This window comes from Tinamus guttatus, unplaced genomic scaffold (assembly GCF_059628265.1).
Source record: "Tinamus guttatus ecotype Peru unplaced genomic scaffold, ASM5962826v1 Tinamus_guttatus_pri_ptg000211l, whole genome shotgun sequence".
Classification (NCBI taxonomy): domain Eukaryota; kingdom Metazoa; phylum Chordata; class Aves; order Tinamiformes; family Tinamidae; genus Tinamus; species Tinamus guttatus.
Genome location: NW_028288745.1, coordinates 555,088 through 578,974, shown reverse-complemented (window position 1 = coordinate 578,974; position 23,887 = coordinate 555,088). Strand labels below are relative to the sequence as shown.

Sequence of the window (23,887 nt, the reverse complement as noted above, 5' to 3'; positions counted from 1 at the left end):
GCTCCTCTGCTTGGTCTTATCTTGGCTTTATCCTAAATTACTCCAAGGCACTCGTTATTCTGTGAAGCAAAAGGACTAGAGATTGCTATAGCAAACAGATTTGTCATGTATAGTCATTGTGTGCTGAGAACAAAATACTTTGAATTTTATGTTAAATAAGTAGTAACTTTTTATAGAGCTAGGGAAATTGCAGAGATTTGGATCTCTCTTGTATTAGCCTGAGTCTTTCTTGCTTGTTCTCTGTAAGTTTTGTTCTTGAAAGGAAAGAACATTCCAAACTGCTGTTAACTATTTAAAAATATCCCCCAATTTGCTAGTTCATTAAAAGCTACTGTTCTGAGTAGTTCAAAGACAGTTTGGAAATACTGAGGTAATAGTGAATTTTGTCAGTTCCACATTTCCATCTCAATTATGATATTTTCTCCTAAAAAAAAAAAACAAACCTTTTTTGGTAAAAAAAATAAAATAAAATTACACTACCTTGAAAATCTAATAGAAACATCAGAGCCAAACACCCTTCTTTCAGGAGAAAATACAGGGAGAGATTGAACTTAATGGGCTTTGACCTAGAACATGTGCCAACTTTCAACAATCTTATTTTTATGCTAGAGTAAGAAGCTTCTGTATAAAGAAAATTTATAGTGGAAATGTTGGCAGGATTTCACCTAAAACAGTCAAAATGGTACCACTGTGTTAGGAAATACACTGGATACCAGACAGCTTTCCATGGAAAATGATAAACATACATAGTCTCTATAGGGGATCTCAGCAGAGCCATTTTTATTATCCAGAAGAGTGGGTCTTTTCAGTATAATGCTTTTACACGCGATATAGGGAAATAGAGATGAAAATAACATTTATTAATGATTAGAACTTTAATTTCCACATATTCTGTGTTGTTATATCAACATATCTTGTACCTAATTATGTCTGATTCCAGTCACCGTATCTGTGGTACAATCCTTTTTATTTTTCCCCCCTCTTCAGTGGGAATGCAGATGTGATGCAAACTGTCAGAATTACAGCTGATCACTTGCATGCTGAGCTGCATGCTGGTAGCTAGGAAGTGCCCCAAATTAAATCTTAGGAATTTAGACTGGTTCCCATTGAACAAGTAAACAAACAGCATGAAATGACAGAGTGGGAGTTGCACCTTCCCACCTTCTTCCTTCCGAACCAGACAACATGTTCAGCCAGAACTGTGCAGCTAGTCCAGTTGATATTGGCTGGCACTGTTGTGCCATGAGAACAGCAGTTAGGATGTAATTCAGCACCCTAACACTTTCTTTAAATAGCCTAGTGAACACATTATCCAAACAATGATTAAAAATTAAATTACTTTAAAGATTTTTTTTTAGCTGCATTTCTCATTTAGATGCAAGTGTATGAACTTGCATTGATTCTTTGACCTCTATAATACATTCTGTTCATCCCAAAATACCGTCTATAGACAAATGGGGTTGGAGACTGGATCATATTCATCACATTCCTGTGGAAGTGCAGGTGATGTGAAGGTTGTTGATGCCTGGAATCAGTGATTCACAGCTAGAGTAAGTCAATTCCTCATCTGTCTGAGGAATTACACTATGAGTTATGATACAAATGCCAAATGTTAAGACACTTTCTTTGAGAGTGATGCCTTCACAAAATGCCACCCTCACACTTCTATTTTCCACTCAGTTATAGTTAAAGTCTTGAAAACAGTGTTCCCATGCATTTATTTGGTCATTCAAAACTTGTGGCATATTTTCTAAGGAAATAGTAACAGTTTGCTTTAGTTGTCCTTTCACTACTGCTTTCTTAAGGCATTCTAAGTTAGATATCTTTTCTCAGAAATATATGACCAATATGAAACCTATGTCCAATGGCTATGTAAAAATATAGTCAATATGAGAGAGACTGTATCAACAGCAAGCAGTGCGAGTTGCTAAACTCAAATAAGTGGACCAAGCAAAGGTTAGGAAAATCCTTGTGCATACATCCATGTGTATATGTAATACACATGCACATATGCACAGACTTGTGGAAGCAATTGCTCATAATGACCATATGATTAAGTATTGCAATCATTATCACAGGGAGCTAACTTCTACTTAGACTTTCTCATTTTGATCTCAGCACTTTCTTAGTCCTTGTTGTTTAATTTGGAATGGTGAATAATGTTACAAGACATTTTAATTCATTTTAATTTTTCAGAGCAGACTTTTGGAATGTTTACTTGAATCAAAAATTAATAGAAAAGTTTCATGGATAAAAAAATACTTAATATTTTCAGGGTTTTCTACATGAATTCACAGGTCTTTTACTCTTTTCTTTACTTACTCCTCACTTGGGTAATCTGTATGTAGAAATTTCCAGACCTGACCTTCTGTAGTGACATTTTTATTTATCGTTGTAAAAGCGTCATTTTCCTGTGGTGTGACCACCAAAAATCATTTTGAAGTCAGTATGAATGGAAAGTGTCATTTATAAATTAAGCATATATGTTATATGAAACTGCAAATATTAGTGTAATGTTTAGTACATGTACTGTTCACCTATCCTTTTTTCTTCATGAAAACTCTGTCCTTCTGATGAACTGCAGTAGCTATCTTTGATTTTGTTGTTCAATCTGCTTGTGCTTTCTTGCAGGGTGAAATCCAGCAGCTGTTGATTATAGCTGACCCCAGGGCTGCATATGACTATTGTGAACATTATAGCCCAGACTGTGATTCCCCAGTGCCCAATGCTGCTCAGGCTCAAGATCCTCAAGTTGATGAGGTGAGTAATCAGTCATGTATTACTAGATTTATTACACTGTGCTGGATACAAGTTACCCAGGGAGCACTTAATTACAGCTAAATGGCATAGATTATTCTAGACCTGAAGGAAGAAGGTTGCAGGATTGCATTCCTTTGTGCTACCCACTTATTTATGGCAAGCACTTGAATGAGCCTATCACTATTGTATTTACATTCCAGCATGCTCAGCAAAAGTTAAGCTGTAATTCCTTCAAATAAAATGGTAGCTAGCTAAGTTTTTAGTTGGGCCTGCTTGCTGCTGCTTTGTATATATGTGATTTTTCTGAGTATCCTGAAGTGCCACCTTTGAAAGATACAGGAGCTTGAGTATATTGCAGTTGTAAAGTGCTACTAGAAATGTCACGAATGCTATGAGCACAAATGCATGCATGCTGTATCAACATACATCTATACAGACAGCTCTGCTAGCAGGTAAGTATGAACAGGGACAAGACAGAGTTGGATTTTATTTTGCAGAAATACAGAAGATGTTAATACTCACAGAAACAATTTGTCACTGTGGGCAATTCTTACGCTGTAAACTGAGTAATTTGCTAAAGACAACTGAGGAACTTCAGATTAGTCCTCTGAGAATCAGCCATTGTACGTATTGTACGTGTTCCACATGCTATCAGAAATGTCTTCTATTTCTGGTAAAGCAGAAAGGCTTTTGCAAAATGCAGCTAGTCTTAACTGAGATTGGTTCTGGACAGTCAGCATGCACTCACTGTGAGTGATCTGACTGGCTATTGTCATTCTAATGCTCGAGACACCAACATTAAAAACTTGCAGAATCTAAAACACTTGCTTGAGGCAATTTTGAGACTGGCTTTTTCCTAAATACACGATCACTTTATTTGTTATTACTATTCTATGTGACTGAAAGCTGTATCATCATATGGCGAATGGCCACGTGGCCCTGAAGGAGACTCCCACATCCATTGCATCAGTAGCTCAGCTCAAGATGTCTGAGGTCACCTCCATGTTACATTTAAATTGCATTACAGTGCCCAAACCCAGTGGCTTTGTGAGCATCATGTAGAATCTTATGTCCATATGTCTGTGTGGATCTCCCATGCACAAGTTCCAAAAGAGATCAGGATGAAAGCACATGGCTGATATTCTATTGGAAGAAAATAAAAGACAACAAAATAAAACTTTTTTTTCTCCTTATTAAATTTGAAATTTGCTTCAGAACTTTCCTAGACTTTGCTGCTATGTATTTTACCATTCTGATTGCTTGTGTATGTATACATTTCCTGTGTAAAGACTAAGAAAGTTTGAGTGGGCTAAAGCTTTTCTATTTCGAAATGAGACCAAAAAGGAGTCAATCTAATGAACTGATCTTTATGGGGAAATGTTAATAATTATCTCATGGTCTCTTTCTTGAACAAGATTACATCTAAATGCTTAAAATGTATTAACTAATGGGGTACAAAAATCAGCTGGAATCAGATTGTAGATTCAAGGCCTACCTACCTCTTGGTAAGTTCAGAATGAGTACTTGTACTCAATTATTAGCAGTGGCTACTGCTGATTTTTAAGACTTTAATTCAATGTTTCTAAAGGATATAGGAAATTAATAAAATAGGTTCAGGGACTACATTTTTTCATAATAAATGACTAGCTGAATCTCCCTCTGTCAAAATTTGTCTATACCGTGTCAATGCTGTTTGCTCGCAGCAGTTGAGAGCTAAAACTCTGTAGATAAAAAGAATAAGCCTCTTAACATAGTTATAACACTTATGTGTGTGCACATATGTAATTAGATACTCAGAGTATAGACTGTCCAACTAAATACTGCCCACTTGCTTAAACCAGTGGGTTAGCACCAAACATTATCCTATTCATTGAGGAAGGCTGCCATAAAATTGAACAGTTGTATGCCCTTCTCCTTGGATATCCTGAGCAGAGATCATTTACAGCCTGATGTGATAGCCATTAAAGTCGGCAGGTACTTTACCATTAAATTCATCAGTCATTGTAAAAGTTAGTGCTTCTTAATATGCTTTTCTGAGGCCCTCATTTTACACTTTGATATCTTGAAAACACTGACACTTCCTGGGAGTACCTACAAAGAAAAAATTAAAACAAAAGTTCTTTGTTATATAACGTTTTAAAGTCATTGTTACTCATCCATTTATTGGCCTGAGTGGTTTTTGAATCATTCTGGACTGAAGCCCATTTCTTGGTTGCTATCCATGAGCATACGCACACAGGTTTATAGGAATATTCCCAGTGAAGTCAACGGATCTCTTTAACATGTTGCAAAATAGCCACCAGTGTAATGAATGAGTGGAATGAATATGAAATGGATTAACTGACTGATAAAATTGCCTGGACTGTATTTTATGATATATGATTGCAAGATAAATTTAATAAGATATTACAAGACACATTTGTTAGTGATAAAGGATAGAATACATAGACTTTTGTGAAGTTTCTGATTAATCAACACAAGATACTTGAATTTGAAAAAATAATATTATATGATAAAATACATTATATGATAAAAACATACCTGATAAAAGGATTCAAATCTGGGTGATATATTTCAGAAATTAGTATAAACAGAATACCAGTACTGAATGAACTTTGAGCTGGAGCTTCTTAAGGGTTAGTGCTAGCAATCTAGACATTAGTGTAAAATGGATGCTATTAAATTCTCTCTGGTCATGATGTTGAACACTGGTAAATAATAATAACAGACTACTCCAGATCTATATGTTAATGCAACTAAAACAAGTTAAATATAACCAGCTTAAAGCTGACATGAAAAGATGAGTGTTTAGAAAGATTGGTTTCCTGATTTTATCTCTCAAGTTTTCTCTCAAACTCTTGTGATTGGAAAAAAGGTAAGAAGCAGCCGTGGGCTAAAGGCTCAACAGGATTGTGGCTGTCAGGATTGGTTTTAGCTTAAGACAGCATAAGCTTAAAAAGTTTCTTGGCAATTGCCCCAGAAGACTCTGGATCTCAAAGGGGGACATAATTTGTATCTGAGCATGCAAAGGGAAGCTGTGGCAAAAATGTAATGCATGTCTTTGTATGCAAGCAAAGAAAGAAGAATGCAGATGGTATTTTGCTTCTCTGTATACTGCTGATTGAGTGTGATGCTCCAGGCTATGCTTTAGTCTTGGTGTTTAGTCACAGAAAAGTCACAAAAATGCAAAAGATTCAGGTAAGAGCTACACCCCCTCTGTGACTTAGGGACTTGGAAAACTTGATGTCTTTCAGCTATCTACATTAAAAACAAAAAATTGAAAGACACATGCTCAGTTAGCATGTGTCAATACCTTCTCAGGAAGGATATATTGGCTGCATACAAATGGAGCAAAAATAATGATTAGAAGGAAAGTCAGGTAATTTCACATAGAAAAGAAACTGCTAAACCTTTTATTAATGAAAGAACAAGCTCTTAAAGTGGTATATCTCTGAATAGATATTTTCAAACCAAGGATCAATGGCTTTCCAAAGGGTGTATTTTGGCAAATGTCATTAATACTTTAGCTGAATACAGGTTATTGTACTCAATACAAGGATCACTGAAAGAAGACTTGGAGTCTGAAACTATACAGGAGTTAGTCAAGGTGATTTAATGGTCCCTACTGGCTTTACATCTCTGAGCCTCTGAATTATTGCAGACCAGAACAAGAAACTGATACTTGACTTGGAGGAAAGAAGCAAATTAAGTGATTGCAGAGCCTGCTAATGTGTGTTACTAGCACTGACTGCAAAACCCAGAGGAGGTGCTTGGCTCTTGTCCATAAGAGAAAAAAAAAAAAAAAAAAGACATAAATTAGCTTCCTAGGTGCAACTTCACAAACTTAAAGAGGATTCCTACTGATAACAAACTTCTGTCATCTCCTGGCATGTTCTCAGCATGGGAATGGAGTTACTCTGAAAAGCTGAAAGATATTTAGATCACTGAAAACATCTGGAGAGAGAAAGTTTTGGCTAAGATGTTGAAGGTTTAAAGACAAGATCCACAGAAGTACTTGGTGTAACTGAGTGCAATCCATATCACTCTAGGCAGTGTTTTGCTTCTGCAAAGGGGCAAGCAATCAAATGTAAAAGAAAATTTAAAATACCAAAGGCTGTAGTTATGTTGGCATTTCTTTCAATAGCAATTAAATAAGCTTTTCTTCTCTATGCATCTCCACCCTGCCCAGGCTGTACTTCCAGCTCAGTAGTTAGATTTTTTTTTTTTTTTTTTTTTTTTTTTTTTGTGAGAATACACATGTCATGCCATTGCAACATCAGGAGTTGTCTAAAATGTTGGATTCATTTCATATGGGTTAAGAGCTTGACTCTACTCTTGTACATAGATTTATTGGATAGTGATCGGATGTTCCCCATCCCATTCTCTTACCTACCCAAGGTCACTTCCCTTCCTTTGTGAAGTTCACATAGGAGTTATCTACAGACTTTAAGGTGTATAAGCTTTAGCGTTGACTGCTGTATTTGCAGCCCTGTTTTAAGGGTATCAGTCACGTCTTGGATTCAGGCAACTGTTATAACCCAGCTAAGCAAGGCCCATTAAACTGGGTAACCTACCCTTTCCCTACTGGCTCTTTAAATCTGTGGAATTTGGCTGTTTGCCAGGACTGCCCAGCTTTCCGTGGGAGGTTCAGGCTAGACAGTTAAACAGAGATGTGCATGGGTGACTTTCCTGTGCCAAATGCTTTTATTCCTCTGTGTTTTGTCCCTGACTTCATCTGACCTAAGTGTCAGTCAGTCTGAAATTTGAAAATGAGTGAGCTCTCGAGCAATAATAATAGATTAACCATAACACCCACGCACTTTGCTATTTATTTTCTGTTGTTCATTTCTGCATTCAAGACATGCTTTAATTTGTCTGTGCATAAGCTGTCCCCATGCTTGGTTGTGAATAGCTTTGTATGGGTCCCCTCAACTTCTCAAGCGTAGAGTGATGACCTCAGCCATTGTCACTGCACCAATGAATCTACTAGAATGGGATTTACTGCAAAATCTGTGAGTCTGTATTAGCTTCTGGAGGAAAAAGAAGGGGCCTCTGACCACAGAGAATACTCAATCTTGAACAGGATGAGAGAGTACCTCCCAGATGAGCCCAAACAAATTTATAGTACTCCTTAGAAAGTCTGATGGTTGATAGTATTGCTTGAATTTTTGAGCTAAAAGATAGGATGAGTTACTGTGGAGCATCTGGTTCTGTATATTCAGACACAGCAGGGTTTGTGAAAGTGTTTTTTGGCAAATTGGCCATTTAATTGAATAGTGTCTTTGTGAGAAAAGGGTCTTTTTTATTTAATTCTTTTTTTCTCTTGAATTTCAGAGGGTGCTTTTTTGTTTATTTTGTCTTTTTGTTTATTTATTTGTTTTGTGTTGGGCTTTGAGATTAACTTTCAGGGTAATTTCAAAATAATATCAGCTGTTCTTAGAATTGCTTGGAAGATCTCATTCCAATCAGAAATAAAACGTGTTCTCTAGCAGCAATTGTGACCTGCACAGCTCACTTGATAGCTTCAGTGATCAGTAAAATTGTTTCATGCTGAAGTTTTAAGGATTGAAAATGGATATCAAATTACATGAAAAAAATCGGTATTAATTTTTCTAAGTATGTCAGAACTTACACTTCGCTTATAAATGAATAGTCTTGCTTCTGTCTTGTGTTCAAAATCCCTTCTGCTGTAAATGGAAATGCATTAAACTCTGTTCCAGTTCAATCGCGTATGTTTGGCCAAAATTAGAAACAGGAATTGGAGCAGGGAAAGATCTACTCAATCATGTGCACCATCTTTCCTGATGTTGCACTCTAACCTATAGTATATTTTCTAGAGTGTCATCAGGTCTAGTTTTCAGTGGCTCCAACTATCAGGCTTTCAAATCTTCTCTTGGAAGGTTCTTCTGCAACCTAATAAATTACACTGTCTGACTCCTGCTGGAGAAATTGCTCCCTGAAGGAACTCTGCTTCATTTATTTTGGACCTAGCCCAAAAAGAGAGGATTACTTGAAATGAAATGTATGTCTTTAATGAAATGAACTTGGAAGTAAAGATGCAAATGGCACCTACATATGTCTGCTGGGGGATTTTCAGGCACCCTTTCAGTTAATTTAGTGTCATTTCTTTCAGTTACTTGGTGGCTCAGAAAGTCTAGTTTTCTGAAGAATACAGGAAATTAATTGATTTCATGTTCAGTTTCAATCACACTGAGTACTGCAATTAGTTAACTTAGCAGCCTGTAAAAATAACAAGCTTCCCAGCTCTTCGTACATATAGAAAGAGCATTTTTCTTTAGGCAATTAACAAAGAACTTTTAGTGCCTTGTTCTTATTTTTGCAAAGGCTGCCTTTGAGATAACAGGAGATTTTGCTCCTATCTCCTGTTATCTCCTTCCTTTCATTACTTTCATAAGCAATGTAAGGAATATATAATAGAAGAGACTTTTTTTGTCGTTATTTTTAAGTCTTCCAACTTATTCTGCCCTGAGTGACATATGCTATCATTTATTTATATTACTTCATCTGATTTTTAGAAAGTTTTATTTTGTTTGGCCTTCTTTATTTTATTGCATTTGTAAAGTATTACTGGGCCGAGAATGGTTCAAAGTAGCCTTTGCCTCCTAGCTAGATTATTTAGCATAATTCTTAGGCAATAAAAAAAAATGAGCTTTATAACAGTTTGTTGATTTAGGATATAGATACATACCATTTTCTCCTGGTTCCTCCTAATTTGGAAAGGTAAAGTAAAAATTGCTAAAACCTACATCTCTGTGGTGGAGGAGAAAGATTCCTAAGTAATTTATAGATGTAGTAGAGGAATTCATTTTCAAAGGAAGGCTCTTTTCAGAATATTTAAGTCATTCCAAGGTTGAAATGCTTTGCATGCTGCTGATCTTTTGCTTCTGAAATTCATCTGATGAAAAAAACAGTTCATCTCTTTAATTGGAATTGCATGATGATCTGGTAGTATAATATAATTGCTCTGGTAAAGAAAGCATGAGATCATCGTGGAAAGATTTTGTCCCATCTAGAAACAGCAGATTTTTTTCTTCTTTTCATTTGTAAGAAAACAGTCATATGCAATATTCATTACAAGAATGGCTGTGCTGTAACTATTGGTGGTCTTACAACAGGAAAAAATGGAAAACAAAGGAAAATTGCATTGTTTGAAGCATGTGTTATTTGATGTCTGTTAGCAGAAATCCTTCACTAAATTCCAGCTGTTGTCCAGTATGAAGTCCTAACTGATTGTAATTATCATACATGCCATGTTTTTCTTATTAATGTAAAACTATTGGGAAAGGTAAAAGCCGTATGCATCTTCCATTACTATGAACACTGGGGAATTTCATCTTTGTCTCAGAGCTATTTGTAACCATCCCCTTACCCAGCAGGATGAGGGCCTAGGGCTTTCTACTCGGAAATTGTAACATCCGAAGTGTGAAGGTGCTCGTGCCAGGGTTTGCAGAGGCCCCAAACTGAGTGGGTCATATCTTTGCCCAAGTCATCTGATAAAGGTGACCTTGTAGCGTAGCTCAGAGGAGGAGGGTTAAATGACACATATTCACTCTTGGCTGTGAGGTGCCAATGTCACAACAGGTCACTAAAGTCTCCCTGTTTACCCTTAACTCCTGGTCAGTTAAATGAGGACAAAATTTACAGTCCCTGACCAGTCTGAAAGAGGAATGGCCTTTTTCAGGCTGAGTGGATAAAATCCTACTGTAAGTAAATGCTATCTCTAAAATACCTCTTTGCACCACTTTAGGCTGTAGAGATGTATTCTTCCTTTTCAAAAGGTTGTGTCTTGGGAAATACACTTGTAAAGTATTGCCACGAATTTCTCTAGTTACAGCAGAAGCTGTGCAGTAGAAAAAATATATTCTCTCCATTTACTGGATTGTGTAAAAGGGCAAGATTGCTGGTCTTTCAGAAAGAGTGGTCTGGAAAGAAGGAATGCTGAAAAATTAGAAAGCTCTGGAGAGACAGGATTGTTAAGGGCAACATCAGCAAGCTTAGGGCTGGGGTATTTCTTTAGTTCTCTCTTCTTGGGGGATACAAACTACTCCAAATTATAAAGTGCATGAATATAATTTCAGCACGATGGCTGTGTGTCCTAACTTGCAGGTTCCAGAATTTCCCTAGTGCCCCTCTGATATAGTGTTCTAAAAACAGCAAATAAAGCAGAAAGGTCGTGGAGATGATTTATGCTTGCTTGGCAGAGAGCTTATTCCAGTATGGAAACTGGCACTGCTTCTCCTCCATTCCTGCTCTTTTGCATGTCATTGTAAACCAACCATAGCACTGTATTTGTGACAATATTTGCTGTGTATGAAGAAAGCTTCATTTTCTTTAATAGAAACAAGTAAAACACAGTCCCAAAATATTTTTCTGTGTTTTTTGTTTTTTTTGTTTTTTTTTTTTTAAATGCATCATCCCTCCACATATTCGTGCTCTTGTATGACTGTTTTCTAGTTTTCTCATATGCATCTGCCTTTCCAGGCTATGCTTCTGGCAGATCTTAATATAAATATCAAGTTATTTACCATTTTCTTTTTATAATAGTGACATACCTGGCACAGATGTTTTTCCTGAATTTTTTTTGTCCAGTCAACATTTCTGTTTCTGGCCTCTGAAGGACTTATTGTAACCCACTGTTACTACTTTATTAGCTACATAGTTGGCACTGTTGAGAACAAGTATTCACCTTTCCTTGAGAGAGGCAACAGTGCCGACATTGAAAAATCAGTTACAATACTGAGCGGTATTTGAGTTATTAATAATTAAGGATGAATGTTGGAATGAAGGCTTCCACTTTCAGAATAATTCTACAATGTTTGTTAAAAAGGAATCAGTTTGACTGGAAGTTATTAAAAACAAGCTCCTAAAAGTATATTTAAAGTTAAATCCTGTTAAGAAAACAGTAATTCTCCCCCAAATTATCTTCCACCTATCCCTTAAAGTATTGGACAGGTAGTGTCTGTTATTTTGGTACAAGTAAAACTTATGTTGCACAGTGTTGGATTCATTTTATTTGGCTTAGGAATCATTTAAGATGGGCAAATATACCCCAGAATGGCTAAGTATGAGCAGTTATGTTGCACTTAAGACAAGTTTTTTTGTTTGTTTATGTGTATCAATGTACACAGAAGGCTTGTTGACAGAAGATAAACAGGTTTGATGCATTTGGACACATTTTAATAATTTCTAAATTTATATGACTGTTTCAATGCTATTCTGTTACTATTTCAAAGGGCTGTTTTTATCCATATGTGGTGTGAGGGTGGGGGGTTGTTTTTGTTGTTTTTTGTTTCACTACTTTTACTTTTTGCTACTTCCTTATGGCATCATAGAAATGTACTCCTGTGGTTTTTTTGGTTGTCAATGGCAAACTTCAGTAGAAATAAGTTATATAGAGTTGCATTTCTGGGACTGCATTTCCAGAAGTCATAAGACATGGTTTTGTACATGTACATATCTGTAAAAATATATCATCACTTCTCACGAGTCTCTTGGACAATACCATTTTTATCATTATCTTCACTGGGAATAAGATTGAGTCATCATTTACTGCACAGCAGCAGAATAACCAAATGCAACTTGTCAGACTTAACTCTAAAATGCTGCTGCCTTTGAATAGTGTAAGCAGAAACAACTCATTTTGGCAATTCCTGCCGATAGCATCACTGATGGAATCAAAGTCCAATTTATATTATATTATAGGCAGACATGAAGGGATGATATACTTCAAAGAGAGGACACACTCTCTCTTCTCTTTAACTGATAATGTTCTATTACTTAAATTTAGTTTGTTGTCATGAATATGCAATAGAGACCTGGACAATTAACAAAAGGCTGTCATTTGCTTTCCATGCATTGAAAGAGCGTCTAACTGAGGTGAATGGCTGACCAAGTTATGTGTGCAGAAGTAATCAAGAGAGCCACCTAATCAAGGACTTCTGACTTGCTAAGAAAAATCGTATCCAAAGGAGAGATGACAATCAATACAAGAAGTGCATGTAATGAAAAAAGCAAGTTACCTAGTGCTTATAGTAGGAAATGATACATATCATTTAAAGAGTTCTAATTAGGTTGAAGCATCAGAGAAGTGAGGTAACAAAACCCTTTTTAGGGATTTGCAGTAATTAAGGTCCTTCAGTATCTTCATATTTTCTCCTCAGTAAAATACATTCAAGCGTAAGTGCGATAATTCTATCAAAAGCCATTGCCAGAGGAAAGAGTTAAAGCACTATCATTGGCTGCATGGTATAATCTATTTTTGAATGTGGAGATTTATTTTAATCCTCTATATGATTTATGTTAAAATATCAATCTGTTTTTAATGCTGATGATATTAATGACATCTAAGAATCCTTGGAATCATTTGGAAGTGTAAAAAAGTAATCCTCTCAGCCGTCTAATTAAATAAATAGGTATTTCCTTCCTTTTACAGGCTGCAGTGTTAGCTTGTAGCAGGAGAAAGGATATTTTGCCTGAGGCTGTCTCTCAGGGGGCCTGTCAGAACCTGTCTTACTAAAAACGGACTCTTGCAGTTATGTCAATAAAGCACAGAAGTTGCTTAGAACATGGAGCTGCCCTGGTATTGAGAAGTCTCCATCAAACAAGAGCAGAGCCATGGCTATTTGTGACTTGTGGCCTCTTACCTGAATTTTATTTACCTTATTCATGTTGGACATTGATAACTCTCTAGCTTTTCTAGGCATAAGAAGGCACACAGGTAAAAGAATATAGATAGAGATATGTATTACTTAGAGAGCTAATGTGTATATAATTTCAGAAAGGTCAGTCAGAGGACTTGGTAGTTCAAATTATAGCTGATTCTTCTGTGCAGTCCAATAAGAGTGTTTTTTTCCTGGCACTAGTACTTGCTTTTTTATTACTTTTGTATTGGGCTATTAGAAAAAAAAAAGTATTGTTTTTTTCCATAAATGAATAACTGTACCGAATTGTTTATGCTACCTTATTTCCTTAAGCTTTACTCCTCAGTAAAGGTTAAGATGCTTTTCAATTTTTCTAATATAGTTTGCTGCCACTAACCTGAGAATGCCTGATATTTTTCCATTTGCAATGTAGTATACACCAGAAGATTTTATTGAATATGACTATGAGTATGGGGATGCAGATTATAAAGAGACTGACCCTGTAACAGAGGGACCCCCACTATTCGAGGAGACAGTAGCACAAACAGAGGTAACGGTCTGGTCTGTTTGTTGTGTGATGTCCAGCTGTCCCCTACCATGTGGTTTGTCATTTTGTGTCTTCTGCATATAAGCTTAAGTATTTCCTTTCTTTACTCTGTAGCTGTAATGCTTTTACTTAGAGATGGAAGGCCTCACAGCTGACAGCATTCATCTCGCATTTGCTTACCCTCCTTTCATTCATGCTTTCTTTCTGCATTTTCTTTTCATTTTATTTATGTTTTCCCATTCCATCTTTCACCACGTTTGCAGAAAAAGAAAGCCAAGGCCATAAAGAAGAAGAGGACAGTGGCCGCTAGCTCAAAGGACAAACCCCAAAAGGCCACACCAAAAAAATCTGAAAAATTTGCATCCAGGAAGAAGAAAAGTTATCAAGCAGCAACTAAAGGCAAACTAGGGGTAAAGGTAGCAAAGAAATAATCAAGATCTTTCCCAGAGCAAGACTGGAAGATCTCTGATCATGAGAAAAAAATAGACCTAACCCCACCATATCAATACATGTCTGGCTAATACCATAACCTGAATAAAGCGATAGCTCCTGAGTTTTTCCCGCATAACTTTTTCTTTTTTGTTTTAATAATGTGCTTTTTCTTTAATGCTAGGCAAACATTGTGGATGAATTCCAAGAATACAGCATAGCTGATCCTGACTATGGGTACCAGACAGAGGCTCCCTCCAGGACGACTGAAGCAAACGAGGTAATAATGATGCTGAGAAAAGGATAGGTGAAAATACTTATTGCTCAAAATCAATTCTCAATAACTAACAAAACAAAATCACGTTATTAAAGGAAGAATGTCTCTGAAAGTATACATCTATATCTATAACCACTTAATGTGATTTTATGCTTTCCCAGCCGATTTGAGAACCAAGTATTTTCTTGGGCAAAACTCCCACTAATTCTGTAGAGATCTGCTGAATTTTTAGACAGCAAATTAGAATTTATAATTCTGGAAATTCTCCAGTAATACTTGTTATGGGAATGCAGAGTTGTTGCATCCAGTGTGGATGTGAATGGAACTATGCCTAGTATAAACGTGATTAAATACTAGGCATAGTCCTCCTCCTCCAAGAGAGAGATCTCTTGAATACTTCCTGTCGCTCTCAAGACTCGGCATAAAAATGAGCTTAAAGGCAAGGAATGGCTTCCACCTACTTGATCTTCAACACGAATTTCTCACTGCTGCTCTTTGGCCTGAAACCAGGCAGAAGGAATTGGGTATCATTCTCCTGAGGAATAGCTCCTGTACACCTCCAACTCAATCATTTTTCTCAAATGTATGTTCATTGAACTTATGTGCATTGAGCTCTATTTGAAATACTCTCCTAAATCCTTAGAAGTTCATTCTTTAAGACTCAGTAGTGAATCAGAACTAGAAGAAAAAGTAACTACCTGGTAACTTAAGCATGTTAGTTGTATACAACTGCTGATTCTGGCATTCGACCGGATGACTTTTTTCCTTTATTTTTTGCTTCATGCAAAATAGCAGCATGCTGAAATTGAGTTGGAAGCCATCCTTTCCTTTTAACAGTTATTCAGCCAACAAAAACAAATTATTTGCTTCTTGCTGAGATTCTATTCAAAGGAAACACTGTATTTTGAACTCTTCAAGAGATATTATAAATTATGTTCAAAAGCCACATTATTAGAAATCCACAGTGACAACCCTGAACATTATGCTTTAGTAATATTGCTACACCCTAAAGCCAGTGTTGACTAATGTGTCTACATATTAATTAATACAAGATAGTGGCTGATTACGGGAAATATTTTTTCTTTTTCCTTTCGCACATTCTTTTCAAAATGAAGATATACTGCTTTTAAAAGATGTACAAATCTCACCCCTGTACACATGAAAGGAATCCTGAAGAATCCTAAAAGGCCACGAGGTCTTTTAGGCTATCTTTGGAACTAGAAAATAATTGTTTAACATTTCATTTGACTTAAAAAGGATAATGAAAAAGAGGAAAAGAGAATCCCATTTTTTTCCTCCTATGCATCTTGGAAAGTAAAGGTAAAATAAGAGATACTTTAGTTGTTCTAGTGTAAGGTGTGATGAAGGTGTGACATTTAAATCATTCTGCCTCTTAGGCAGAATTAATTGCACAGATTAATTGTGCAATAGTATGTTTGTTATAAGATAAATCCAAATTCTCTCCTAAGTGAGAGCAGCACTGCATAAAGACAAAATTTTAGAAGTGGCTCAGATATGCATTTACCCTACCTGTAAGGCAAAAGTCATAGCCCTGTAGTTAGTGGAATTAGGCAACTATTAGACCCTCCATTTTAATTGCAATATATTTCAGTATCATGATTGGTTCTTATATTATTAATGACCTTGGATAGGGATTAGCTCCTTTTGTAAGAAGCTTTAAAAATATTTTTAAGATTGTATTCATTCATACTTTATCTGGTCACAGAATATCCATCTCATACTGGTAATATTGAAGTTCTGATTTTTTTTCAGAACTGTACTTCCAAGACAGCTGTGTAATAGCCAAGCAGAATTTTTTTTTTCCCCACAAATGGCTTTGTACATCTCAGATACAAGCACAAAACTTGCTGTAAGTTGATTGCTTGGTTTGACACTTTGCATAATTGAGGAGGAAAGCTGCAAGCAATACTTAGTGTTCAGAGATGTTCACATTCATCTTTTATGTGTTTTGCAGATGGAATTTTGACTCAACAAAAAAAAATGCTGTGAAAGATATGAACCATAGCTTTTTGAGTGATATATGAGCTGTAATGCCATTAAAATGGAAAAAAGAAGTTGAAATGTATAGCTTGGCATCATTATTTATTAACACCAGATAGTGAAGATGGCTGGCCCAAATTAAACTGATGCTTGTGCTTCCTGTACATGGTTATTGCAAACAGATCTCAATTCGTTTTTTCTCATTTGAGTGTGTGTGTTAATTCACGAACACTTGGCATTAGAAGTGTGAAACCAAGCAGGGAAACTTAAGCAACATACAGTGCTAAATATAGTGTTCAGTGTTTTGGGAAATTAAAGAAAAATGTATGAAAGCATTATTTCTTTTACTACTTGTGTACATATGATGATCTTTTAATTGCTCTGAAAGGCTGGAGTTCCATTCTTTCAGACTCTAATTAAAAGATAATATGCTGTAGTTCTGCTGTTCTCTTTTCTTTTTGACAAGTCACTGTAGTTGATCAGCATATGCTTACATTGCTTTACTAACAATAACCCACATATTCCTCCTATTCCCAAATCTTTGCTACTGATACAAATAGCAAAATCCTGTTGAAGAAGTATTTGCTGAAGAATACATAACTGGAGAGGATTATGATAAAAAAACTGAGGAAACTGAATATGGAAGCAGAGGAGTAAACCTCAGTGAATCTGATCTTCTGGTAGATGGCGATTTAGGCGAATATGATTTTTATGAATATAAAGAATATGAAGAGAAACCAACTGATTCCACTAATGAGGAGTTTGGTCCAGGTGTTCCTGCAGAGACTGATATCACAGAAACAAGTGTAAGTTGATTGCAGGCATAATGCAGTATTAATTAAACTAATTTAATTTAGCAATTCTGCTAGGTACAGAGCCTGATCTAGAAGCCATTGTGCATTTTAGAAATGTTCTGTCTGCTTTTGATAGGCTTTGGATCAAGCCCATCCTCTTGTCTTAAGTGATCCTCAGCCATCTAATTTCATTAATTTTTTTTCTCTCTCATGTTGAATGGTGTAAAGGAGGGTTGAAGATGGGAGGGAGAAAAGAAGGGGAACTCCAAGAACAAATGATAATACGAGCACAGTTTTAAAAATATTTTTAGACTAGAGCTAAAGCTGGAAAGAATCTAAGTTATAATTATTGGATGCAATTGCAAAAACCTTAATAACTTGTACTATTTTTGTATGATTACCCCAAAAAACACTGAAGTGTATATGCGTGTCTAGAAAGTTATGGTATGTGCTACCCTCCAAAGGGAAAACTCATGAGTGGGAGGTGAAGGTCTGAACTCATTCGCAAAAGCAAGCTTAGACGATGGTGATAGGTTTATGACCTTACCGGAGTGATAGAGCAGCTCTGCATATGGAGAGAGATAGGATGACACGGTGGATCCTGTGAATCATGCACTTCTGTGTTTTATAGCTCTCTTCTCCCTCTGACTTAGTCATAGACTGAACAGCAAGGCTTTAGTTTTCCCTTAGTTGTGCCAAGAGCCTCATTCACCAGACTGTGGAAGCTGCAAAGAAAAGTAATACTACTAAGGCTGGGAGAAGAATTGATCGGATTTCTAATAGGGAAGGCCGTGAGTGTGTGAGAAAGGAGACATTCCTCTGCAGTATCTGCTGATTCTAGTTTTTATTTTTTCTTCATAAACTCAAAATTTTGGTTAGCAGGGGATCCAAGAAACAACAGCCAGCCTTGAAACTCATACTTCTATACTGCATTTATCCTATCACCCTATTGGGGTGATTTAATGATTCCTATCTATGCAATGTGATACAGGTGTACTTTTCTGCTAGCTCAGATGGGGACACTGTGGCAGAGTGACACAGAAAAGGTCAGATTATCTGCAAAGCAAAGCGCCCGTAAGGCACCCTTTGTGCTGGCATTAAGCAAATGACTGTGTCGACTCTATTCTCAAGTGTAAATTTCACCTTAAAATCCCTTGCTACAAAAACTGAAGTTGTCAGGAGGCTCGAATGAGAAACAGGTTCTTGGCTCTATTCTTTGCCAGCTTTATTATTGCAACTCCCGTGTGCTGAGCCTATGACACTATCATTTCCCTTAAATATATGGATGTATTTAGAACAAGTGAAGTTCTATTTTTGATAATAAGGGCAGAGTGAAATGTACACAGGGTTATCCTTGTTGGGCTTGAATAGAATCTTGCCTTTTTAGACACCATAAGGTAATTGTGTAAACTTAGGACAGAAAAATTAGTGTTTGTTTCTCTGATGAAAAGCCTGATTTTTAGCACACACACACACAAAAAAAAAGACAAATGGAAATAGCAAGATTTCAATGTTTCAGACAAGCAATATATGAAAAAAATAGTTCGGTCTAGACCTCTATTAAGCTTTCATGATATAGAATAAAATAATCTACTACTCAGAAAGGATAAGTACTCGACACCAATCAGGTATTGATCTTAACGCACTTGAATACGATGCTGCTTCTTAAAGTAGTTATAGGAAATGCTAATAGTAATCAGTATAGAGCAGTGAATGTTAAAGTTTTAATGGTTCCACAAGTTTGAATATATAACACCAAGCACACGCTGCTTTTCAAAATTTGGGCAAGCACATTTAGCATTTTTCTGCACTACTAGCAATTTTTTGCAGAAGTCAGTGTTAGGACCTGAGAATAGATTAGATGATGTCAGGTGAACCTGCATAAAAGCATTTACTCAGCTCAATCAACTAGTAGAATTCCTAGTTGTGTTACAATGCTTTGCAGTTTTGATATCTTTATAATTCTTGTAGGCTTTCAAGATGGCTAATGTTTCCAAAAAAAATGAGAGTTAATCTCTCTTTTTTACAGCCAATTTTGATGAATATAATAAATCATAAGTATCTATAGCTCTCACTACTCATCTTACATGATTTATCACATTGTTATGCTTCTAAGTTACTGCAATTTTTTTGCCATTAGTATTTGTTAATGACTTGTATTTAGGCACTTCTGCTATCTTAATCCTGAGCCCAAAACTTTCCATAGAGCTGGTCCTATAAGAAATGTACAGCCAACGCTAACTCACGTAGTTCAGAGGCAAAGCTGATGGTCCATGTAATGTAACTTAATTATGTTGCCACTTAACACCTTTTCCAAGGCATTTAGTCATTACCTCTTATATGATGCAGATATCTAATTGCACTCAATTAAAAGCATGGAGAATATTGTCCATATGGAGCCAAAGGATCTTTCTTTCCAGGTTATTTTAGGCTCGTTCAACTCAGGAAGCCATGAGAGTCGTTGTTTATTATTGTGTTACAAGCCAAGAATATGTTTATTTGAATAAGAAAAAATGTACTTTGTATTTTATATACAGAAATTTTAGAACCGAAGTCCAGAGTCTTAGTACAAAGCATGGAACAGGCCTTAGTGCAAACTCTTCAATCGCACTAGAAAACTCATTTTACATCTAAGAATCTTACAAAATCCACCAATTTGAAAAGTATATCTATTTCTCATTTTTCTGTTCCTCATATGTTATTAAATATTTTGAATCCATATGCTTTGTGCCTATGATGTATTTTTCATAGTACAGATCTTTTCCAGCTTTAGCTTTCAGTTACAGGTTGTTGCAGTTCTTTAGTGCACCAAATCCTTAGACTTTCTGCTTATTTTATTTTGTGGGGGGATGCTTTTCTCCTTGCCAGGTGCTTGGACATGGGGCTTATGGAGAGAAAGGACAAAAGGGAGAACCAGCTGTGATTGAACCTGTAAGTACAGATGTGTGTGAGTTTTTTCTTAAGTACCATACAACATTCATATGTACAACATTGTTGAAGGTCAACATCAAGCCATGTCATTCATAGTAGGATAATAGCACCTAATATATATGATCTGTAATGCAGTCATCTGCAGCATGGGCGGTGTAAATTGATTGCAAACTGCAAGTAGAACATCAGAGAAAAAATTAACTTAGGCTGAAGCGTAATAAAACAATGTGATGATAGTTATCTAAATATCAAAGGTCTGGATTCTATGATTCAAGAAATCCCCTTTTAATTCTATATTCCTATCCCAAGGATTAGCATGTAAGGTACTGATCACCAAAGGGAAAGGACTACCATAATGAAAAAGCTGCAAGTTGAGACTGACTCATTTTTTTTTTCCTAGTAAATGTTCTATGATGCCTCCAACAAAATTTCTCATAAAAGCACCCAAAATAGGTTTAAACCTGCGTTTGTGAGCTAAATATCAAGCGTCTTTATTGTAATTATGTTTTTCCTCTTGAAAAAGAAAGCAAATTCCCAGAGAAATTCAACAAAATTCTGTACTACAGTATTAGACTATGTGGACAGAAGATCCCCAGAATGTTAACCTTAATTGTTCAACCAAAAGATATTATTTATATACACCTGTATGTATATACAGCACTAATTATACATGCATATGTATACACTAGTGTGTATATATATGTGTGTGTGTATATATATATAAAGAATATATAGTATATATATATATAAAGAATATATAAGCTATATATAAAGTTTTATCTTTATTATTTCATTAAGCTTCTGCCAAGAGATAACCAATTTACCATCTCTTTTTTTTTTTTCCTCTCTTCACAGGGTATGCTTATTGAAGGACCACCGGGACCAAGAGGACCTGCTGTATGTAGACTGAATATGCCTTCACTTTATTTTCATTTGACTTATCCACTGTACTTTGTATTTATGAATTAACATAATTAGTCTCATCATAGTTCCTGGAGGAACTATATTGAACTTTTGACAGCGTGTTGGAAACGCATGAAAATCAAAGACTTTGCAAGAAAAAAAATCCCTTTAAGGAAAAAAAAATCATTATTATAATTGCTTTCCTCCACATATGTCTTTAACATAACTTTGGGGAGAAAAAAATAGTTCAACAACATGGTGCCAGCAGTTGTTCAACATAATGATTTATCATTACTTTTCCATAGGGTCTTACAGGTCCCCCAGGTTTACAAGGTCCTGTTGGTCCTCCAGGTGACCCTGGTGAAAGGGTAAGTAAATATACAGATTTTGCTGAGTATTCACAATATGTCTTACACTAAATGTAAGAGTAAGAAAGATATTGTTCTTAAATATATATGCTTAGCTGAAAAGATTTCAGTTGAACAGAAGCTGATCTGCTCAGCTGAGAATCTGCACAAATACCCCATTAGAAGCAGGAATATGTACTGTAAATACCGGGGAAAAAAAGTTAAGTTTCTATTTGTCTATATTTTTTTGAAACCTTTGGTATGAATGATTCAAAAATGTGATAAAGTAATTTTAGCAATCCAAGTAAAAAGTTTTCACCTGCTTTTGAGTAAGTTTCTGGAAAAAAGGCATGACCTCAAGATGCAGAAAGTAAAAAGGGCATTGTTCTACAGAAACAAAATATACACAGAAATAATTTAGCTTACTCAAAGAGTTTAAAGAGGCTCAGCAATGTGAGACTTCTATAACAAATGAAGTAAACACAGGATCACAGTGCAAATCTCAGATTAAGTTAATTTGTTTAGTCATGACTAGAGCCTCTATCACAATTAGGTACCCCTTACATATATATGTCTATATAATGTATGTATATAATGTGTATATATATGAATAAGATAATTGAAGAGAATAGCTCTTTTCCCCATTCCTGAAGATTCTCAAACCCTACATCTTTATTTGTTTCACTGATTATGACTGACATTCCAATATCATTTAAAAGATTTAAATCTCCAAGGGCACCATAAGAATACTGGTGCGTGTGGGTGACTCTCTAGGTTTATCTTGTATAGCCACCTCTTTGTTCTCATCTCTCTGTCTCTTCCCTCATCCATTTGTTTTCATAGGGTCCACCTGGCCGCCCTGGTCTTCCTGGTGCTGATGGCTTAGCAGGTCCCCCAGGTACCATGTTAATGTTGCCGGTAAGTAGGATTGTGATTCCAGGGTAGTATGTCTCCAAAAAGAGGAGTGTGTTTCAAGCAATGCATCTGATTTTGTCTGTGGAATGAGAAGAGGCTTCTGTATGGTACAATCATTTGAAGATGATTTGGTGGTATTTTTCCTCGGACAAAGTGTAGGCTTTAGCTTCTGCTTGACTGATGGATGGGAACATACATGCGTTACAGATTGCAATCATAAATGACCAATTCGCTTACTGAAATCCCCCTTATTTTCAACTGTACAATACATTGTAAATAAGCAGTTTAGTGCTGCATAAAGAGCACCTACTCTTCTTGACATGGAGAATTTTGTGCATGGAATGCTTAAAATTGGACTCTAGTGACTCATTTGACGAGACAGTGCATCCTTTGGATAGAAATATATGCATGTTGTCAGCTCTTCTCCCACTGGAGTCAAAGCAAAACACCATCTGTTTTAGCATGAGGAGGAACAAGCCCAAAGCTGTTCAAGTGCCTTGCAGGTTCCTCTGGTATGAGGAGTACTATGTGAATGGAATTCATTATTCCTACGCGTATGCGAGAGAGCTGCTGAAAGCTGTCATCCCAGAGAATTCGTGCACCAGTCAAAAATGAAAGTGCAGTGTTTTTGAGAAGACACATGCAGTAAAAAGCCTTACAGATGTTCTGATGGATGTTTAAGGAGCCCTATATCCTATTGGTATCAATGAGAACAGGAAGATTTTGTAAAGTTTATTTTCTATTCACAAAACAGTGCAAGTTTATTAAAATAAGCTATTTTTTTGGCCTATTGTTTGTACTAAAGCTCATTTCTATTATCACAGCTGTCTAATAAAAATAATTCACTGATAGCTAATTGATTTAAAAAAAAAAAAAAAAAGCCAATACTCTTGAGGGAAATTATTCCCAAGTCTTCCAAAAGTTATTGCTGGGAGAGCAGGAAGATTTATCTCTTATCAGTTTGCTCCACTAAGGGTAGTAACAGTTAGCTAGTACTTAACCTATCCATCACTTTGGAAAATCTTTCTGTAAGTTAGATTACAGGCAATTTACCAAGTCAGAACAGATAATTCTAGGGAAGCAAGAAATTTGGTATCGTCTCCCAGGCTAGAAGCTGAATCACCGTTCATTTTGTCCACATTTTGCATGTTAATATAAGAAATTTCATAAAATCATATTATTTCTGGGTAAGTGACTCAGGGTGATATTTGTTAGCTATTTGCACCATATAATTTTTGTACTGTGTTTTCTAACCTGCTCTAAACATCTGATGAGAAATTCAGTATTCTGTTGGCTGAAAAGTAGTTATCCTAAAAAAACCA

General features: G+C 36.0%; 1 protein-coding gene across 2 annotated transcripts in view; it reads left to right on the top strand.

Annotated features, from left to right (window-relative positions):
* COL11A1 (collagen type XI alpha 1 chain) overlaps nucleotides 1-23,887 on the top strand; it is a 131,698-nt gene that overhangs the window by 28,397 nt on the left and 79,414 nt on the right. The window contains exons 5-13 of one of the 2 annotated variants that reach the window (XM_088524354.1): nucleotides 2,632-2,760; nucleotides 13,855-13,971; nucleotides 14,232-14,384; nucleotides 14,582-14,677; nucleotides 17,236-17,481; nucleotides 20,338-20,400; nucleotides 21,256-21,297; nucleotides 21,609-21,671; nucleotides 22,494-22,568. In XM_088524354.1, coding sequence (XP_088380480.1) covers nucleotides 2,632-2,760; nucleotides 13,855-13,971; nucleotides 14,232-14,384; nucleotides 14,582-14,677; nucleotides 17,236-17,481; nucleotides 20,338-20,400; nucleotides 21,256-21,297; nucleotides 21,609-21,671; nucleotides 22,494-22,568 — 984 coding nt within the window. The remainder of the gene's footprint in view (nucleotides 1-2,631; nucleotides 2,761-13,854; nucleotides 13,972-14,231; nucleotides 14,385-14,581; nucleotides 14,678-17,235; nucleotides 17,482-20,337; nucleotides 20,401-21,255; nucleotides 21,298-21,608; nucleotides 21,672-22,493; nucleotides 22,569-23,887) is intronic. The other variant, XM_088524355.1, reaches the window with a different exon arrangement.